The sequence below is a fragment of the Dama dama genome, chromosome 21 (genome assembly GCF_033118175.1).
Source record: "Dama dama isolate Ldn47 chromosome 21, ASM3311817v1, whole genome shotgun sequence".
Classification (NCBI taxonomy): domain Eukaryota; kingdom Metazoa; phylum Chordata; class Mammalia; order Artiodactyla; family Cervidae; genus Dama; species Dama dama.
In genome coordinates, this window is record NC_083701.1 from 54,858,831 (window position 1) to 54,877,703 (window position 18,873).

An 18,873-nucleotide genomic window follows, 5' to 3' on the forward strand; every position below is an offset into this window, starting at 1 on the left:
TCTATCATGGATTTTTTTTTTTTTTGCTTCTTACCTAAGCAATCTCTTGTAGTCCTAACACTTCAATTGTATTCTATATGTAACCAATAATCAAATTTTAAATCTAGCTATGGCCTCTGTATGGCGCTTCAGTTCCATATCATCACAATTACTGTCTATCTCTGCCAGGATGTTATCCTTGTTCTAAAATTCTATATTTCCAAAATTTTATTATCTTTCTCCTCCAGTCTCTTTTTCAGGATTATATTTTTTGGTAATAGCATTAATATTCACCCAGTCTTTCAAAACAGAAACTTCAGCATCATCTTTGCCTTCTATCTCTCCCCATTCCCACATTTAATTGATCAAATCCTTCATTTTTGTTTCTACTAACATTGCACTGGTTTACTTTTATACTTATGTAGGTATGTAGTCGATGCTCATTATCCACAGATTCTGCTTTTGCAAATTTGCCTATCCATTAAAAGTTATTTGTAGCCTCAAAATCAGTATTCCTGGTGCATTCATGGTTGCTCATGGACATGCACAGAGCGGCAAAAATTTGAGTCACATGACATTTATATTCCCAGCTGAGGTTGAATGAGGTGGCATTCTGCCTTCTTCTTTCATCTCTCATACTGTAAACAAGTATCCTTTTTGTGATCTATTTAGGGCCAGATTTTTCACATTTTTGGACTGTTGTTGGTAATTTCAGTTATAAAGGTCCCCAAGTATAGTGCTGAAGTGTTGTCTAGTGTCCCCCAGCCTGTGATGTGCCTTCCAGGAAAAAATACGTTAAATAAACTTCATTCAGATGTGAATTTATAGTGCTGTTGCTGTGATTAGGACATTAGTTAATTAACAATATATATTAAATAAGGTGTCTTTAAACAGAACATACATAAAACAAGGTTATGTATTGATCGGTTGATAGAAAGAGACCAGAGGCTTATAGGAATCTTACCCTGTATTTCTCTAAGGAGCAATGGGTCAGTATTTGCTAATTCATTGCTGACTTTGTAGAACACAACTACCATGAATAATGAGAATCAACAGTGTACATGTGTATGTGTGTACATATATATATATAATTATATATACCACATATAATATAATCATAGTAATTAACCTCTGAACTGGTTTCCCTTCAATGCATTTTCAGTGCCACCAAAGTAATTATCTTCCTAAGGTAGAACTGGGTGGCTTAGTGGTAAAGAATCTGCCTGACAATGCAGGAGATGCAAGAGACGTGGGTTCGATTTTTTTTGAAGTACAGAACCCAGTTTAACAGTCTCCACAGGCCAAATCTGGGACAAACTGAGATGCAAAATAAGTGTAATAATACAGTATAACACATTGAACAAAATAAGAATCTGTGGGTCCGTACTGCTTTCCATCTATTGATCAGGGAGAAGAGAAAACTTTTCCTTACAGTAGAATAACAACTAATAAATGTGGAAGAAATAATGTAGTTAGAAAAATCACCATTTGACAACCATCAGAGTAATGATTTATTAATTATAAATTAATGAACCATTAATGTATGACAAAATTAGGGTGAAAGATTGATGAGAAAGAGGGTATTTCCATAATCTCAAAGTGTTTCCTATAAATTCAGTTCAGTTCAGCTCAGTGGCTCAGTCGTGTCCAGCTCTTTGCAACCCCATGAACTGCACTTACCAGGCCTCCCTGTCCGTCACCAGCTCCCAAACTCACGTCCATTGAGTCAGTGATGCAATCCAACCATCTCATCCTCTGTCGTCCCCTTCTCCTCCTGCCCTCAATCTTTCCCAGCATCAGGGTCTTTTCCATTGAGTCAGCTCTTCGCATCAGGTGGCGAAAGTATCAGAGTTTCAGCTTCAACATCAGTCCTTCCAATGAACACTCAGGACTGATCTCCTTTAGGATGGACTGGTTGGATCTCCTTGCAGTCCAAGGACTCTCAAGAGTCTCCTCCAACACCACAGTTCAAAAGCATCAATTCTTCGGCGCTCAGCTTTCTTCACAGTCCAACTCTCACATCCATACATGACCACTGGAAAAACCATAGCCTTGACTAGACAGACATTTGTTGGCAAAGTAATGTCTCTGCTTTTTAATATGCTGTCTATGTTTGTCATAGCTTTTCTTCCAAGGAGCAAGCGTCTTTTAATTTCATGGCTGCAGTCACCATCTGTAGTGATTTTGGGGCCCAAAACAATAAAGTCTCTCACCATTTCTGTTGTTTCCCTATCTATTTTCCATGAAGTGATGGGACCGGATGCCATGATCTCAGTTTTCTGAATGTTGAGCCTTAAGCCAACTTTTTCATTCTCCTCTTTCACCTTCATCAAGAGGCTCTTTAGTTCCTCTTCACTGTCTACCATAAGGGTGGTGTCATCTGCATATCTGAGGTTATTGATATTTCTCCCAGCAATCTTGATTCCAGCTTGTGCTTCTTACAGCCCAGCATGTCTCATGATGTACTCTGCATATAAGTTAAATAAGCAGGGTGACAGTATACAGCCTTGACATACTCCTTTCCTAATTTAGAACCAGTCTGTTGTTCCATGTCCAGTTCTAGCTGTTGCTTCTTGACCTGCATACAGATTTCTTAGGAGGCAAAATAGAATGTGTTCTTCAAAAATATCAAGGCCATCGATGACAAAGAAAAACTGAGAAAGAGTTTCAGGCTAAAGGGGACAATGAGGCATGACAAGTAAATGTAGTGTGTGATCCTGGATTCAAGCCCACACTGGGGAATCAGTAGCTATAAAGGGTGCATTGGATAACTGAGAAAATCTGAATACAGAGTATGAATTAAGGAACAATATGTTATCAATGTTAAACTTCCTAATTTTGATAATGTTGAGGTTATATAAATGGATGTTCTTATTCTCAGGGAGTATGCTGCTGCTGCTAAGTTGCTTCAGTCATGTCCGACTCTGTGCAACCCCACAGACAGCAGCCCACCAGGCTCCGGTCCCTGGGATTCTCCAGGCAAGAACACTGGAGTGGGTTGCCATTTCCTTTTCCAATGCATGAAAGTGCAAAGTGAAAGTGAAGATGCTCAGTCGTGTCCGACTCTTAGTGACCCCATGGACTGCAGCCTACCAGGCTCCTCTGTCCATGGGATTTTCCAGGCAAGAGGACTGGAGTGGGGCGCCATTGCCTTCTCCACTCAGGGAGTATACATTGAAGTATTTAGGACTAACAGACCATGTTTAAAACTTACACATCAATGGTTCAGAAAAATATGAAGAGCTGTAGTGGTACAGTGAAAAGTGAATGATAAAGTCAGTGCAGCAAAATTTAAATTATTAGTAATGTTTGGAAAAGAGTTTGTGTAAGTTTTTTGAATTTGCATCAAAATAAATGTACAAAAATAAACACTTTTTATTTATTAAGACAATCCCCACATATTTACTTTCATTTAACTCACTTCCCACTTAAGATATAGTCTCCATAAGGATCTCATCTTCCTTTCTCATGGCTGTATTCTCAGCACCCATAACAGTGTCAATATACAGGACTTCAATTAGTATTTGTTGAATGAATAAAGGAAAAACATACAAAGGCAAGTAATAATGGAATGGATTCCCATGCCTTTTGTTTTCCTCTCTCCTGAAGTCTTATGAAATCTTAAGCAAAATAACTTTTTCTTTTTTTTCAAAATAACTTTTTCATAAGGGGAGAAAAACACAGAGAAAGGAAGAATTAAAGACAGTAAATAAGTGCGTCCCCTCAACCCTCCCTCTTTGCAGAATATTGGAAACCTTCTCTCTGAGAAATCTGACCAACCCTAGTGAAAATAGCTAAATAAACTGTATCTTGATTCCTTCCAATAAATGCCTCATTCAGGTTACTTATGGTCTGTTTTTACCACACAGGAAAGTTGAAGTTGGTAAGCATCACCAAAGTGGTAAGAATTTTTTTTAAAGATCAGCTTGTTAATCTCTGACTTTTAAATATAAACAAATAGCCAAGAATTATAAAATATCAAGAAAAGTCTCTAAGATGAAAGATAAAGACCAAAACAAACCACAACTTGAAATTAAATAAGACTATGTAAAGTGAAAAGTAAAGACAACTTTAAAAAGAAAGAGAGCTCCTGAAAGTTAAAAATAAAAAAGTGAGAAGAGCAATGAAAACTAACTAGAAGACTTGATGGATGAAGTTGAGGGAATATTCCAGAAAGTAGAGAAAAAAATGGAAAGACATAAAAATTAGGAGAGAAAATATGGGAAAATTAGAGGGCCACTCTAGGATATTTGAACAGTAGGTATTCTCAAAAAAGGAGGAAACAAAAATGTGTGTGTGGGCTTGGGAAGAATCATACACCAAATAATTAAAGAACACTTATAGAGCTGAAAAGCATACATTTTCAGGGTTAAAAGGGCCATTAAACTACTAACAAAATCAATTAAAAAATATCCATGACAAAGTAGTTTCAGTGAAATTTCAGCCCTTAAATCTTCTGGGAGTGGGCTACAGACAGGAACATGAGAAAGAATCAGTAATTAGAAAGGTTTGACCTTCTCAAAGCATTATGGCCAAGTAAAGAGCAATGGAGTCACGTTTTCAAACGACTAAGGAAAAATGATTTCAACATGAAATTTTATACCTTGTCCAAATAGTTGTGAGAGTAAAATAAGGGCACTTTGGACATAGAAAAGTCTCAAAAATTGTTTACCCTTACACAAAATTTTTCAGGAAACTCCTGGAGAATATCCTCCACCACACTGAAAATTAACTTGGAAAGAGGAAGACATGGGTCATAGGAAACAAAAAGCCCACTAGAGGTGGGAGAAAAGAATTCCCAGGAACATAGTGAAGGGACATAATGACAAATGTGTATCAGGCACAAAGGGTAACCAGTTGAGCAGAAGTACTCCAGAGCCTTCAAGAGGAACTTGAAGATGAAAGAAGATGAAACTGATGGTCTACGTGGGATGAAGGAACATGTTAAAGGTGATTAAGATAAATGTTTGGGTTCAATTTCTGGTAAGCTACAGAATACTCTGCAGGGGAGACAGCAAGGTAATGATAATTTTAGAGAAAACAGAGTTGCCAGGAAAGTAACAGTAGTCCAGTTTACACATGACTGAGCTCTGAAAAGCATAGTCAGACACAGTAACATAGCCATTTGATATTGATCTAGCCATATTTGAAGGACAAGGGTGAGGCGGGCGGAGGATGGTGTTTAGAGGAGAAGCAGGAGGAAAAGGGAATAAGTTCTCATATTTAATAGTGGAAAAATCAACAGATAATACTTCCATCAGCCATGGTTCAGGCAGGAGAGTAAAGTCACTGGGTGTTACAGATGGAATTATTAGAAGAATTAGACTTTATGTGATTGGGAGAGGAGCTGAAGAAGGAAAAGTCTGGAAGGGGAATTGGAGGGTTGGAGGGGCAGAGGAGTCACTAACATGTCTGGGAAGCCAAGTGTGCCCCACCACCAGAGTGTGGTGGCAAAGGGGGAATTTGTGGGTGGCCTCTGGAAATATACTGCCTCTGCAGCTGGTCATCTAGTGGTGGGGCTAGGGGTTCTGGGTAAGCAGCATCAGAATTCAGAAGAAAAGAGGATGTACAGTAGAATGAGTTTCAAGCTCGTACCCACTGCATACCTACCTAGGCTTCTGTCCATCACTGTATCTTGCTGAAAAAAGACCTCTAGGAAGTCGTGACCACTGTTTCATTTCTGTCCCCCCAAATCCCATGTAAATTCCTCTGTTGTTGTTGAATCACAAAGTCATGTCTGACTCTTTTGTGACCCCATGGACTGCAGCCTGCCAGGATCCTCTGTCCATGGGATTTCATAGGCAAGAACACTGGAACAGGTTGTCATTTCCTTCTCCAGGGGATCTTCCTGACCCAGGAATTGAAATAGAGTCTTCTGCTTTGGCAGGCAGATTCTTTATGACTGAGTTACCCTTGAAACTCAAATTCCTCTTTAAGCCAGCTGCAATTTAATATCACTACATAGCAGAGGATTTGAGAAATACAGTTCCCAACATAACACAAGTGATAGCATAAACTACAACAATCCAGCTGTTGACAATCTGGCATCCAATACACATGTCTTTTAACCACATTTAACTTAGAAATAAAGATAAACACAAATTTTTTTTCCACAGTACATGGCACAGCTATCCACAAAAAAACATAGACCTGCTTCCCAAAAGAGGATACTCAAAGTCTCAAGTGTCCCTTTATTCATCTTGGGGTGACAGTCATTGTTTTAGCTGAGTCATACTCAGAATTTTGTGCTCTGTAGCTTAAATACTGAGATATAAGGTTAACTGCAATTTATACATTTTATGTTAAGTAGTAGAGGAATGAAAGTGAAAGTCACTCAGTTGTGTCCAACTCTTTGCGACCCCATGGACTGTCCATGGAATTCTCCAGGCCAGAATACTGGAGTGGGTAGCCTTTCCCTTCTCCAGGGGATCTTCCCAACCCAGGGACTGAACTCAGGTCCCCCGAGTTGCAGGCAGATTCTTTACCAGCTGTAAATAGGAATAGGAGATGACAAAATATTGATATTTGATATTTATATCAAATCAAGGAGGAAGTACTTATTGCTGCAGTATGTGTGTCTGCAGCTAGTTATGTGATTGTAGTTGGTATTTATAACTAACTTTTTCCTAGGACTGAGGTAGACAGGACAGACTACTAAAGTCTTATATACCAGAAAAACCTTAGTTCTGGCTTATAGAAGTATAACCTGAGTCACCACAATAGTCACAGCCTCTTCTTTTATTTAAAATAATTTATTGGCTTTGGCTGTGCTGGGTCTTCATTGCTGCGAGGACTCTTCTCTAGTTACAGTGCACACAGGCTTCTCATTGCAGTGGTTCTCTTGTTGCAAAGCTCGGGCTCTAGGGCTTCGGTAGTTGCAGCTCCTGGGCTCTGGAGCACCGAATCAGTAGCTGCGGTCCAGGGGTTTGCTGCTCTGAGGCATGTGGGATCTTTCCGGATCAGGGGTAGAATCCGTGTCTTCTGCGTTGGCAGGCGGATTCTTTACCACAGAGCCACCAGGGAAGCCCCAGCCTCTTATCCAACCAAGACTTGAGCCAGTTCAAAACCATAAAATGAAGAGAACTCCTTGAATGAAGAGAAGATCAGGTCTCTTGAGGAAGGACTCTCACCGTAAGTCTTTTTCCTGGTCTTCCTCCATAGGACCTGAAGCCATTTACTCAGATGACTATGTTTTGGGGAAGGAGAAGTAACTAGACTTTGGTTAATTTCTTGACACCCAAACTGTCAAGAGAAGTAGCTTATGAAGACTGGGCAATTAATAGAGTTTGGGTTTGGGTTCACCTCTCAATGGGCCTAGTGGATCCCATGATTCATGCCATGGTTATTTCCTCAGTTCTGGAGTGAACAATTGGAATAGACATAGTCAGCAACTAGAACCCCTATGTTGAACTAGAACCCCTATAGTCTTCAACTTACGTATATCTATATTATATACATATACATATATAAATTATCAGGTGTATAAGGTATGTATTATTATTTTTAAGTTTTCTGTATTGTTCCAAAGTTAAAGCAGCTTATAAAGATGCATAATAATACTGAAAAATACAACATTAAAAATACATGCAAGAAAAAACAGCAAAGGGAAAATAAGAGTAGAAATATAAAATGGACTGAGAAATGAGACTCGTGCATAAAGCGCCTGACCATCTCCTGCACTTGCTGATGGTAAACCACAGGTTTGCTCCTGAGCAGCAACACAGCCCATTGTAACCATAAGTTAAAGACAGACCAAATGCTTAGGAGAGGCAAATCTATTTGTGATGTGGGCACTGAAAAAGGTTCTAGGACCTGTATTTCCTGCTCTTAGAGGTTACTTGTTCTATTGTTCATCTCCATTAGCATAACTAATTGAATGTCCACAAACAGCAAAAAGAGACATTCTTTTCTATTAATGAAAACTGTCTCATTCTTAAAATAGCTGAGAATCTTTATCTCTTGTTATTAACCAAGTGTAGTAACACTTCCTTCCAGCAACCACATTCACACAAAAAAGAATGGAAATGACACTATTTTAGTTCAAAAGAGTTCAGAGTGCACGAGATTAAATAAAGGGAATAATTTTAAAACTTCAGGTCAAATCTTGTGTTTTTTTCTTTATAAGCTGGTCTGAGTTAGACTTCCTTTGAAGAGAGCCTCCTGGATCTCTTCCATGAGTATGGAGAACAAAATGAGAAATGGGCCTTATCACATCAGTCTACAGAAGAGTTCTCAAGTGGCAGGACATAGTATTAATATTTGGAGGAGTCAAATATTTACAAATTTTTCAAAAGTTAAATAAGTGATTATGATGTGGCTTTTAAAAACAACAAATTAGCCTGGATAAGAACTGGTCAGTGACCTGGTTGAAGATCTTTTGTATTAATTAATTTAATTACCTCATACAAAATATAATAAATGAACATAGGCTATCACATGAACTAGCAAAATGAACATTCAGCTTGTATTTAAAAGAAAAAAAAATATACTATCGATATTAATACAATGGCAAAAATGCCATAATTTGTTCCAAAGTTAATAACGGATAAATTCTAGAGTGGAAAAGTAAGCAAGACACCAACTAATTTCAACAATCAATAAGAAGATTGTGGGAAACTTTAACTCTGAGAATATGAATATCTGATAACAGAAAAGATAAGAAGACTCTAAATCAATTAGATGATGAAAATCAGAGTCAGAGCCAAAATCAACCAAATCTGTGAACATAAATACTTAGTGAAAATTTAGAAAATGTAAACTCTATTCTAATGTAGCCACATCATACAGCCATGAAACCACTAACATCTTACAGTTTTTAACATTGAAAAAAGTGTCTTAGAAAACTCCCAAATAAAAACCAAAAAGAATGGCATGAAGAAGAGCTTTTTACAAGAGTAACACAAAGAAATTATAAAGATAAGACTGACAAATTTTACATAAAATTATTTTTAAAATTTAAGTAAAAAGACAAATGATAAACCTGGAAAAAACATTTGCAACCCAAATAGCAAGAGATAATATATTTATATATATCTATAGTATATTGTACAAAATAAAATTAAGTGAGCAAGACCAGGAAAAGAGGTAAATGATATCTTTGGAAAGTTGATGAAAAAGGAAATATAAATTGCCTAAGCATGTTAAAGGTGCATAATTTCATTTAAAAGAAATAAAAATTAAAACCATTGATATATCACATTCTGCCTAGGAGTGCTAAAGATCAAAACACATTGGCTGGTTTATAGGGAGATGGGCATTTTCATACACTGTAATTGGATAGAATCTCTGTGGAAGGCATTCCCTCACACTCGGTTAACCTTCTCTATCACCAGTGAGTGGTATGATGTCAACCTCCTCAGTAGGCTTCTCTGTAAACAGACACCAGACACATGTCTGTTTATAAAGCGAGTTTAATGAAACCACCATCTAAACTCAGTTTAAAGAAAAAGTCCATTGAGTCTCTACGATGGAGAAACTCTGAGCACTGAGCCTCATCAACAACACTTTCACAGTTTAGAAATGAAAGGATGCAGAAATATGGGATTAAAGTTAATGATAGTTTAGGATCTGCTAGGGGTGTATTTTTTAGTAGCAAAAACATTCCTGGGTTCTTGAAATCAGGAAAAATATTCAGTGAATGGCAAAAAAAAAGGAAAAAAAAAAATTCTGCTTTATCAACAAACTAGTCCAAAGAGCTTAAGTGTGAGATCCTAAGTACCCTAAGAACAAAGTGTGAAAGATTTTTGAAGTTCCTTGGTGTCCTTTAAAAAGCAGAGACAGACCAGGAGAGAGTACAAGGAGAAAGGAATTAGGAATTAGGACTCTTCTTTGCTTCCAGGGTCCGTTCTTGTCTTATTAACAGCATTAACCAATATTCAGCAGAAGTGATACTATTAAAATTCTTCTTTGTGTGTGAAATGGACTTAGGAGTTCACTAAGCTGAAAAGTATCTCTGGTTTAAAAAATGCCAACAGTGCAATCCAAATGATTAAAATTTTGGAAAGTAACCTTTGAAGACAGAAGATTGAAAGTGGTCTGTAAATTTAAGGATGACAGTGGCTAATTCTCATCTTTCTACAATGAAAACTCATCAATTACGAGTTTGTTCTCACACTGTTGGACTCACTTCTTGATAGAAATAGAAAATTGATTGTAAATCAGAACATGGTAGGGGTGAAAGAGATCTTGTTCTAATTACCTAAAAGTACTGATAAGGAAAAAGATCCAGAGATGTGTCTAAAACAACCCACATGGAGCTAGATCTACTTGGTCTTGTACTTACTTTTGTCTTTAAATATTTTAAAAGACATTGATGATCTCTAATCCTGAATGGATCCCAAGGCTATAAAGGCAGAGGGTTTATTTAGAGAGGAGTTTGTTGTGTCATGGATTGAATTCCTTTGGAAGTGCAATGAATTTGGTGTGTGTATGTGTGAGTCTGTGGGAGAAATGGTATTTATGGTGCTTGGGGGGTAGTCACTGCAATATCATGCCAAATACTGGGCCACTCCCTAAACTGAAATGTTTCCAATCACTTCCAAATTCTGTGACAAAAACCAAAGGTTCTGAAAGCTAAGAAACAAATCCGCTCTAGCCATTATGTGCTTAACTCTGTTTGTGCCCTGTGGGCCAGTCTCGGGGCTTAATTTTCTTATGTGGGAAATGGGACCAGGGACTTCAACTCAGATTGACTTGGATGTTCTCAGACATACATAAAATGAATAACACTAAAATTCTTAGCCACATAAATGCTTCTATGTAAATAGTAATGTCTATAAAAAGTTACAGATAGGTATTAATGGAGCAATTAATAAATGTGCTATTTTAATAGTCTTACTGTTTCTATATGATTGTTTCAAATCTCCAAACTTCTGAACATCTTAAACTGAAGGCATAGAGAAATTTAAATGGTACAAAATGCTAGCATAATAATATGGTACTTGTGGTCATATTTGCAAACATTCCTAAACCCCTGGTTAGCAGTATAAATTCTTATCTTTTGCCTAGGCAGTAAATTCATCCCTACAGTAATGACTTCAGAACCTAAGATTTCACCAGAATGAAATAGAATAGCATCGAGACTATGTAGCACTTCGTTAAACAGAGTATTCCCTAAACTCAAGGCACCTAAAAGTTCAATTCAGGAGACTGCGAGGGTGGGGGAGGGAGGAGGATTATGAATAAGAAGTGTTTCAGTAAGAACTGAACTTCTCTTTGAAGAAGCAAGGCCCTAATTTCTAGAATACTGCAAGCAAGGGATCAAAGGTTTTTGGAAGTTTTTCTGGAGGAGACACAAAGTCAAGAAAGAAGATTTCTAAGGATAAGCAAAGGATTGGAACACCCCTTTCCCTCCCTAAACCGAGGACGCGTTTTAGATTCAGCTGTGCTAAGACATCTTCTTATAAAACAAAGCCAAGACATAAATGTAAGAGTATCAGAGGTGTGGCATCTTTCGGGATAAGGCTCAAGTTTAAACTCCGCTTTAGAAACAGCAGTCCCGGCTCAGAGTTCGGAAAGGCAGGTCTAGGAGGAGCCATCAGTCAAGTCTTCCCGCACGAAGGTCGGCGCTGAGGTTGGAACCGGCCCTGGAGCACCAGAGCAGACGCCCCGGGGGTGAAGACAGCTGGGCTGTAGGGCCGGCACAGTCTGGGGGTGCGCCTTCATCTCAGCCACTCTTCAGTTTAGCTACCTACTCCAGGAAAGCGCAGAAGGGACTCGCTTGGGGTTAGGCTCTCTGGGAGGCTGTCAGAGCTCTTTAGGACCTCAGGGAAACCCGAGAGATTCTGGCTTTAGGACCCAGGAACTCCAAGGCAGCTCTGACTTAGTTGCCTTGGACCACAGCACCACCTACTTATAGAAGCATCCCGAGCCTGGGCCCGGCTGCATCTCCATCGGAAAGTGCGCTCGCCATCCCTTCGCCCTTTCAGGAGCGTTCTGTCTCCCACAGCTTGAAAGGGAGAAACCTTAGCTGAAAAGTGGCTGTGGAGAAAGCTCTGTGCGGTTGCACAATTGGATACGGATCCAGAGAGTGACAGAGGGCGTGCCCCTCGCCGGAGGATCGCACTCACCGGCGGGGACGCAGCATCCCAGAGGCTGCGGACCCGCCCGCCCAGCCACGCTCCTGCTAGGCGCGGTCAGTTCGGAGGAACCTCCGCGCGCTTCGAACCCTTCGCGGCCGCCCGCACCCAGAGCTGCCACGCGCTCCCTGCGGGTCTCGGCAAACTTTTCCCCAGCCCACGTGCTAGCGAGGTGTATCGCTTCCCGATCCCGGGATGGAGCGCCGCGCCTAGGCACGCCGCGCAGCCTGAGACGTAAGTGCTCACGGTAGGCGACCCGCGCCCGCCACCGCGGCCACAGCGTTTGGGTACACCCCTGCTGGACCAAAGGACCTAAGAGCGCGCCTTTATCCCTGCACCCTCGGGGGCCGTGGAGCTCTTTTCTTTTCCTGAAGCGCCGGCGCAACGTCCCTTCCCCGGGGTAGGAGCCTGTAGGTCCGCAGAGGTTGCTAATTCACTGATTGTAATCACCTTGCTCTCCAAGTTGCCTGCAGCTGTGCGCTCCGGGTTAAACCGCTCCGCGGCTCGCGCCAGGCAGTGGGTTCGCTTTCCCCCTCCCTTCCCTTCTTAAATTGGGACGCGTGAAGAGGCAGCTGCCTCCCTGGGCCTCTCTCCACCCGACTTCTCCTCTTCGTCTCTCAGGTTCAAGGCGGAGAGATGCCGAACTGACCCGCGCGGCCCCGCTGGCTAGTGGAGGCTCCCCCCTCGGCGTCTTCCCCAGCAGCGCGGTCTGCGCCGGCTCCTCGGTTGAGCCCTCCAGTTCCCCGACTTTGAGAGGCGTCTCTCCCCCGCCCGACCGCCCAGATGCAGTTTCGCCTCTTCTCCTTTGCCCTCATCATCCTGAACTGTATGGATTACAGCCACTGCCAAGGCAATCGATGGAGACGCAGTAAGAGAGGTGGGTTCTGCTCTGCCGGAGCCGCGTGGGGTCGGGGGCGCGGGCGGCGGCACTCGCACCGGGGCTCAGGTGGGCAGGGCCGTGCCTTCCACCCGGCCTTTGGGCTCCTCACTTTCCGGGCCCCGGGGCGCTGCCGAGAGCTCGGTCTTTTCTGTCCTCAGGAGGCGCGGCGAGCCGGGTGAGCCGGGCGTCCTGCGGGCGCTCCGGGCTGAGAGGTGCGGTCCGCACCCACGTTAGCTGTCGAGCTTCTACTTCTGAACTCTTCTCTTTAGGTCTCATTTTTTTTTTTTTTTTTTAATCTGGCAACCTTTTTTTCTTTTCCCCTTGTTCTTTTTTTTGTCTTTTTCTCTTTGAGTCCTCTCAACTATCTCCCCTGCAGCTCATTTTTCTGTATCTTCGCCACCCACGTGGTGCGCCCCAAACCCTGTCCCCAGATGGTTTTCGACACGGCCTACCTACAACTGGTGTGGGTGTGTGTGTCTGTGCTGTGTCTGTGTGCGAGTGTGGGCCAGAAAGCGCGAGCGAGAAGGCTGGGGGGGGGGGGGGGTACCAAGTCGCTGTGGAGGATCCGCATTTCCAGGAAAAGAGCAATGCTGTCTTCCTCTGGACCCTAAGACGAGGTGGGAGGACGCACTGAACTTGGTACACTGGGCAGCAATTCGTGCGCAGGTTGTTTTGGGGGGAACGCTCGCGGGCAGAATGATGTTTTGGGGACAGGCCCGACTTTGCCCTCTGCGTTTACTTCCCTCACAAGCAGCTATTTCTGAGGTTCCTGGCCTCGGTGACACTCACGTGTGGCTTTTTTAGCCGCCCCTCTCTCTCCATCACCTGTGTGCGCTGCCGGAAGGCCAGTGGAAGCCTCCAGAACGGTTTCAGAGAGCTAGTTTCCCCGAAGATTAGTGCGCCCGTGTTTGAGTCCTGCTGCGGCTGCAGCTAATCTAACTTCATTTTAGGGGCTGCTAAACACAGTTAAGTCTCCTGAAGGATTTAAACACAAACCACAACACTCCCACCGCCAACACACACGCTCACCTCGCGCTACTGCCTCGCGGAAGGTGGACAGCGGCTCCCCAGAGCTTATCCATCTTGGTCTAGCAGTTTGGACTTCTGCGCAGTTAGAATTTGGCCTGAGGTTGACAGATGTGGGTTTTTCTGGGATATGAACGTCTCGCTCGACCTGTGATGTGGGTTGTTTCTGACTCTTTTTATGGAACCTCCGGTCCTGCATCCAGATTTTGGAGAGAGCTTTTTGCGCCCTTATTTTTTTTAAAGCTTTTTAGGACGTCGTTAAGCTGTTCTCACCTACCCGCAGGGCTGAAGGTTGGCCGGCCTGAGGGCAGAGCCCAGGACAGCTGGTCGTGTGCGATTTCTGCCGCCCCCGTCTGTGCTCTGCAATTGACACCATGGAGCTGTGCTTAAAAAGGACACCCCTTTCTCCAACCCCGGGTTCTCTTACTCTGGGTCTCTCGTTTCTGACATTTCCAAAATGCTTATCTGCACAAGTTTTTCTCAATAAATACATTAGGGAGGAATTTCTTGCCAGAGGCAAGTGAAAGTTTGATATTGTTATGTCTTGTAAGAGTCCCCTTCCATCTCCTTCACCTCCCCTTTCCTTTCTCCACCCCAGTATTTTCTTTCCAGGTATCACTTGGTAGAGCTGGCAAGTTTTGATTACACTGTGGTCAAAGTGTTTGGAGAGGTTCCCCCCACCCTCCTCCTTATAAATAGAGGTTGCAGTCTATTTGATTGAAAAGACTAATGTTCACAGAAAGAGCTAAAACCCCTTGCCAAATTCTTGTTTATTAAATGACTTGCTAATTCAGCGATGTCTTTCTGATCCACACTGCTTGTTGGATTGTGGTTGAATGGGGAGGAATCGAGCTTGTTGCTTTAGTAGAACTTAACACATAGATGCTCTTTGGTGGAGCATGGCTTTACAGCACCCCTGCGGCCAGAAGCGATACTGCATGCTTTTATTTGCAGAGCCATCTCCAAAGTTCTGCCTATGCCTCCTTAAGTATCTCATGCAAAACCTATTTTTCAAAGCTGCTTTAGCAAAATCTCACGGCAATTACTGCTACATCCCCAAGTGCTGACGTTTAGAAACCCAATTCTAAAGTGTGCAACTTTTGCCACTGTAGTAACTTTTGGCAGACAAACCTTTCAATTTAATAAAATTCAAATGCTTTCAAACTACATATAAACTAGTAAGGTTGTAAAGGAAAAAAAAAAAAGTGTGTGTGTGTTTCACTTAACAGATGTCCCTTCCCAAACCTCAAGCTGCTGGCTAAAATAACTTCGGTCCTTAAAAGTGACCACACTATCTGTGCCAACAAAAGGCGTACTGTGTTTTTAATTAAAAGTGGAACTACTTAAAGGGCTGGCTAGACAGTGTAGGGTGATAGTAGCTTTTCTGCTTTGCAGGGAAGCTTAAGGATTGCATTGTGAGAGTATTGAAATGAATAGAGATCTAACTCAGGTTGTGTGAATTGTCCCTCTTCACAGGCTTAAGCTGGTTTTAATTGATCTCATGTCCGCTGATTGATCATACACCAATTGTTGCGCATACCAAACAATTGGCTTTCCCAAAGGAGATTGATTTAAATTAGTTCCTTGGTGAATGCTTGAGTACTAGCCAAATCTTGTCAGTAGTGACACTTGACATGCTGGAGCCTATTGTGGTACCAACATTTCCCCTTTTCCCTTTGTTTTGGATGGTGGCAGTTAAGTATTACTTTCTAGGAAGAAAAGTGATTAGTACCGTAAAAAAAAGGTGCTGTGGCTTAGAAGATCAGTTATTTTCTTGACTTTGTGCTGTGATGTCGGCAGCAGTGATATCAGGATTGGTTAGGCTAATGTCTGGGATCTGATTCTTTTCCTTTTTTTCATATTCCATCTGCAAATAATCAAACCTTCACTGTGCAGCATTCTCAGAACTCCTTTGGCATTATGTTTAGTCTGCTCTATGATCTCAGATGCTCTATAATATCATTTTCTTAATGAAATAAAATTCTTGGCAGAGATCAGATAATTTAGTCAGTTAAAATCAATTGCATCCAGTCTAGAATAGAGAGCAAATATATCATTTAACTCTATGCTTTATTTCAAAATATGGCCAGAGGATTAGAGACTAGAATATCGGATAAAACTTCTTAAGGGGAGACCATCATAAACAACACTAGCCACCTACGGGTCTTTTGTCTGCTTATTTAGAAAACAAAACCAGACAATAGAAATGCATTTGATAGTGACTGCTGGGGCCTGGCAGCAATATATTGGAAAGTAAGGCACAAACATAATAGTGTGAATGGATTTCTTATAGAGGGGAGACACATGCCAATGTTTTGGAAAGCTGATTGACAACTCGTGTTTTGTCTTCGTGGTAACAGTCATTAACTCGTTGGCCCTCTCACTCTCCAGTCCCTTTTGAAAACATAGTCATTGTTAGCTACTGTTAACCCCTATAGCCTAAATCTCTGTCTTGGGCCCTCTTATGATTTATTTGCATGGTAAACTGGGTTATTCAATTTGTTTTATTTGGGGGATTGGTTTTAAGTCACATTTCAGGGTGAATTACTGAAAAGTGGATAGACATCATGACTTTATTATGGTATTCCTAGGATTTCTTGAGTTTAGTATGTAGTGATTTCATTTTATATATCTTTGTTCTGTTCATATGCCCGGTCACAAATTTACCAGGGATTTATGAAAACTTCTTCATGAAACTCTTAAAAGCAGCAAGGCTCCCAGACATGTAATTGTGTTTCTGGCGGTCTGATGGTAGGGGGCGCGGTATGACAAGTGTTTCCTGCTGTAGCCTTTTCCCTACTGAAGCTTCAGCTTCTCCCTCCATAACCGCTCATTTTCCTATGATTAGACTTGGCTTCTTCCATGAAACAAATGTTTATCACAAATATTGTGGTATGTTTCTGGCAACTTTTGTTTAAAAAAAAAAAAAGACTCATGTTTTCTCTTAAAACTTATAGCGCTGAATTAATTTGTATTTTTAAAAATTGAATGAAAAGATGTGGAGATATTTACAAGTTTCACAAGTACTTTTAATGATAGCTTATTTCTCACAGTATTCTTTGAAAATAAAAATGGCACATGGAACATATTAACCTACTCTTAAAAGCTTCAAAATACATTTTGTATGCTTGCTTTTTTAAGTTCCAGAGTGTTTCAGAAAAGCTCAGTGTGATGTTTAACTTTGTAGCATAAATACATTCTTTCTTTTCTTCTTTTGTTAATGGGCTTTTCTTTCAACATAATTCTGAGTTTTTCTGGCTAGTATCTTACCAATGCACAGAGGTTAGAAAGTTGTCATGTCCCAACCAACATCTTACTCTGCTCCTGAAAATTTGGAAGTGATTAAGAATAGGTGACATTTTGTCAGGCCTCCACTTAATTCTGGCTTCGTTAACTGTTTATAAATTCAGCTTGGGTAGAATCCAATGTTTGCAGAAATCACAAGTTGGAAATGACACTTCTAATTTCTTAATGAACAGCCACCTCTTGATTTATTCAGAGACTAACTGGCCAGTTTATAGATTTTCCCGGCCACTTTTTACTCCTTTTCTCCCAACTGACTGCCGTCTGAACCATTACCTGCCCCCCCCCCCCCCCCACCCCCTGGCTCCCCCAGAAATAAGCACTCTTACACCTCCCAAGTTCAGGAAATAGATGACAGACAAATCACTCGACATAATACTGCAGAACCACCCTGCTAAAAGGAGGTAGTAAGCTCAAAATTTTCTTTTTTCAAAATGTTGTGATGTTCATTCCCCTCCCCCTCCATTATCTGCCACAATCAAGGATTGACCATTAGATAAAGAGTGTTGCGTGTCATATTTTTTGTAAGCTTTCACATTTTGAGCTGGAATGCATATGGAAGGCACTAATTAATAAAGTACATAAATAATATATAACCATATATGATAGGGAAGGCATATCTATTACATGCTTATATATGTGTATATATGTAGGTGTGTGTGGAGGGGGGACAGTATGACCATGGACAGTTGGCTTTTTGTAACTAAAAAGGACTTTTACTCATCTTTCCCATTTTTCATCTTGTTCTCAGGAGCAGGACAGGGGTCAGAGGACAGCTGTAGGTTAGGGGTTGAGGACTAGGCGAGGGAATGGGTAACGACACAGTGTTCTCATCTTTCTAAGGCCCACCCCTCACCTGTCCTCTCCTCTAGGACCTTTCTGTATGAGTCACCCTCTTTTTAAGCATGCTGCTATCCCTCTTGTCCTGAAATTTCCTTCTTTCTCGTATTTCTTTCCAATCTTTTGCTTCACTTCAACCCTTCTCTTGTCTTGCCTTATGATCCTCTTTCATTCACTCACTCTTCAATCTGTCACAACCTGGCTTCTCCCTCCGTTTTAAGGGAAGGATTTTCTTAGTGGTCATCCATGCTCAATACTCACCTCAACGCCAACCCTGCCTATGTCGTTCCGCTCCTCCTGTCACTAAGATGATCACTCCTCTCCAAGGTTTTGTTTTGTTTTGTTTTCTTAGTGACACTGTGCTCTAGCTTTGCCTCCCATTTTCTGTGCATTTTTCTTCTTTGGTTTCCTCATTCAGAGTCCGAATAGGCTGGTATTTCCTTACTTTTCTTCTTTTCCTTGGAGGATTTTATCCATTCCTGTATGCTCAACTGCTTTTTCCACGTAAAGTCCTTCAACTCTATCCCCCATGTTTTTGAGCTTCAGGTTATATTACTCTCTTATTTTCCAGCTACTGCCATATGAATAGATACTTCATGCACCCTCGTGTGTAGATAGATATTCCATTCCATGCACACAACTTGACAACTCATTCCCTCTTCTATGCTCTTCCCAAATATGTTCCTCCAGTTGTGTTCCTTTTTCCTGTTCATGGGTTTCTGTGTGTGAAGGCTGGAAGCCTCACTACAGTCTTTGACTTTTCTGTTG

At 41.4% G+C, this 18,873-nt stretch overlaps 1 protein-coding gene across 1 annotated transcript in view; it reads left to right on the forward strand.

Moving 5' to 3' along the window:
• Positions 1-11,969: 11,969 nt before the first annotated feature.
• The window catches only part of RSPO2 (R-spondin 2), a 161,391-nt gene continuing 154,487 nt past the window's right edge, over positions 11,970-18,873 (forward strand). The window contains exons 1-2 of the mRNA XM_061122854.1: positions 11,970-12,290; positions 12,678-12,933. Of these exons, the coding sequence (XP_060978837.1) occupies positions 12,840-12,933 (94 nt within the window). The 5' untranslated portion in view covers positions 11,970-12,290; positions 12,678-12,839. The remainder of the gene's footprint in view (positions 12,291-12,677; positions 12,934-18,873) is intronic.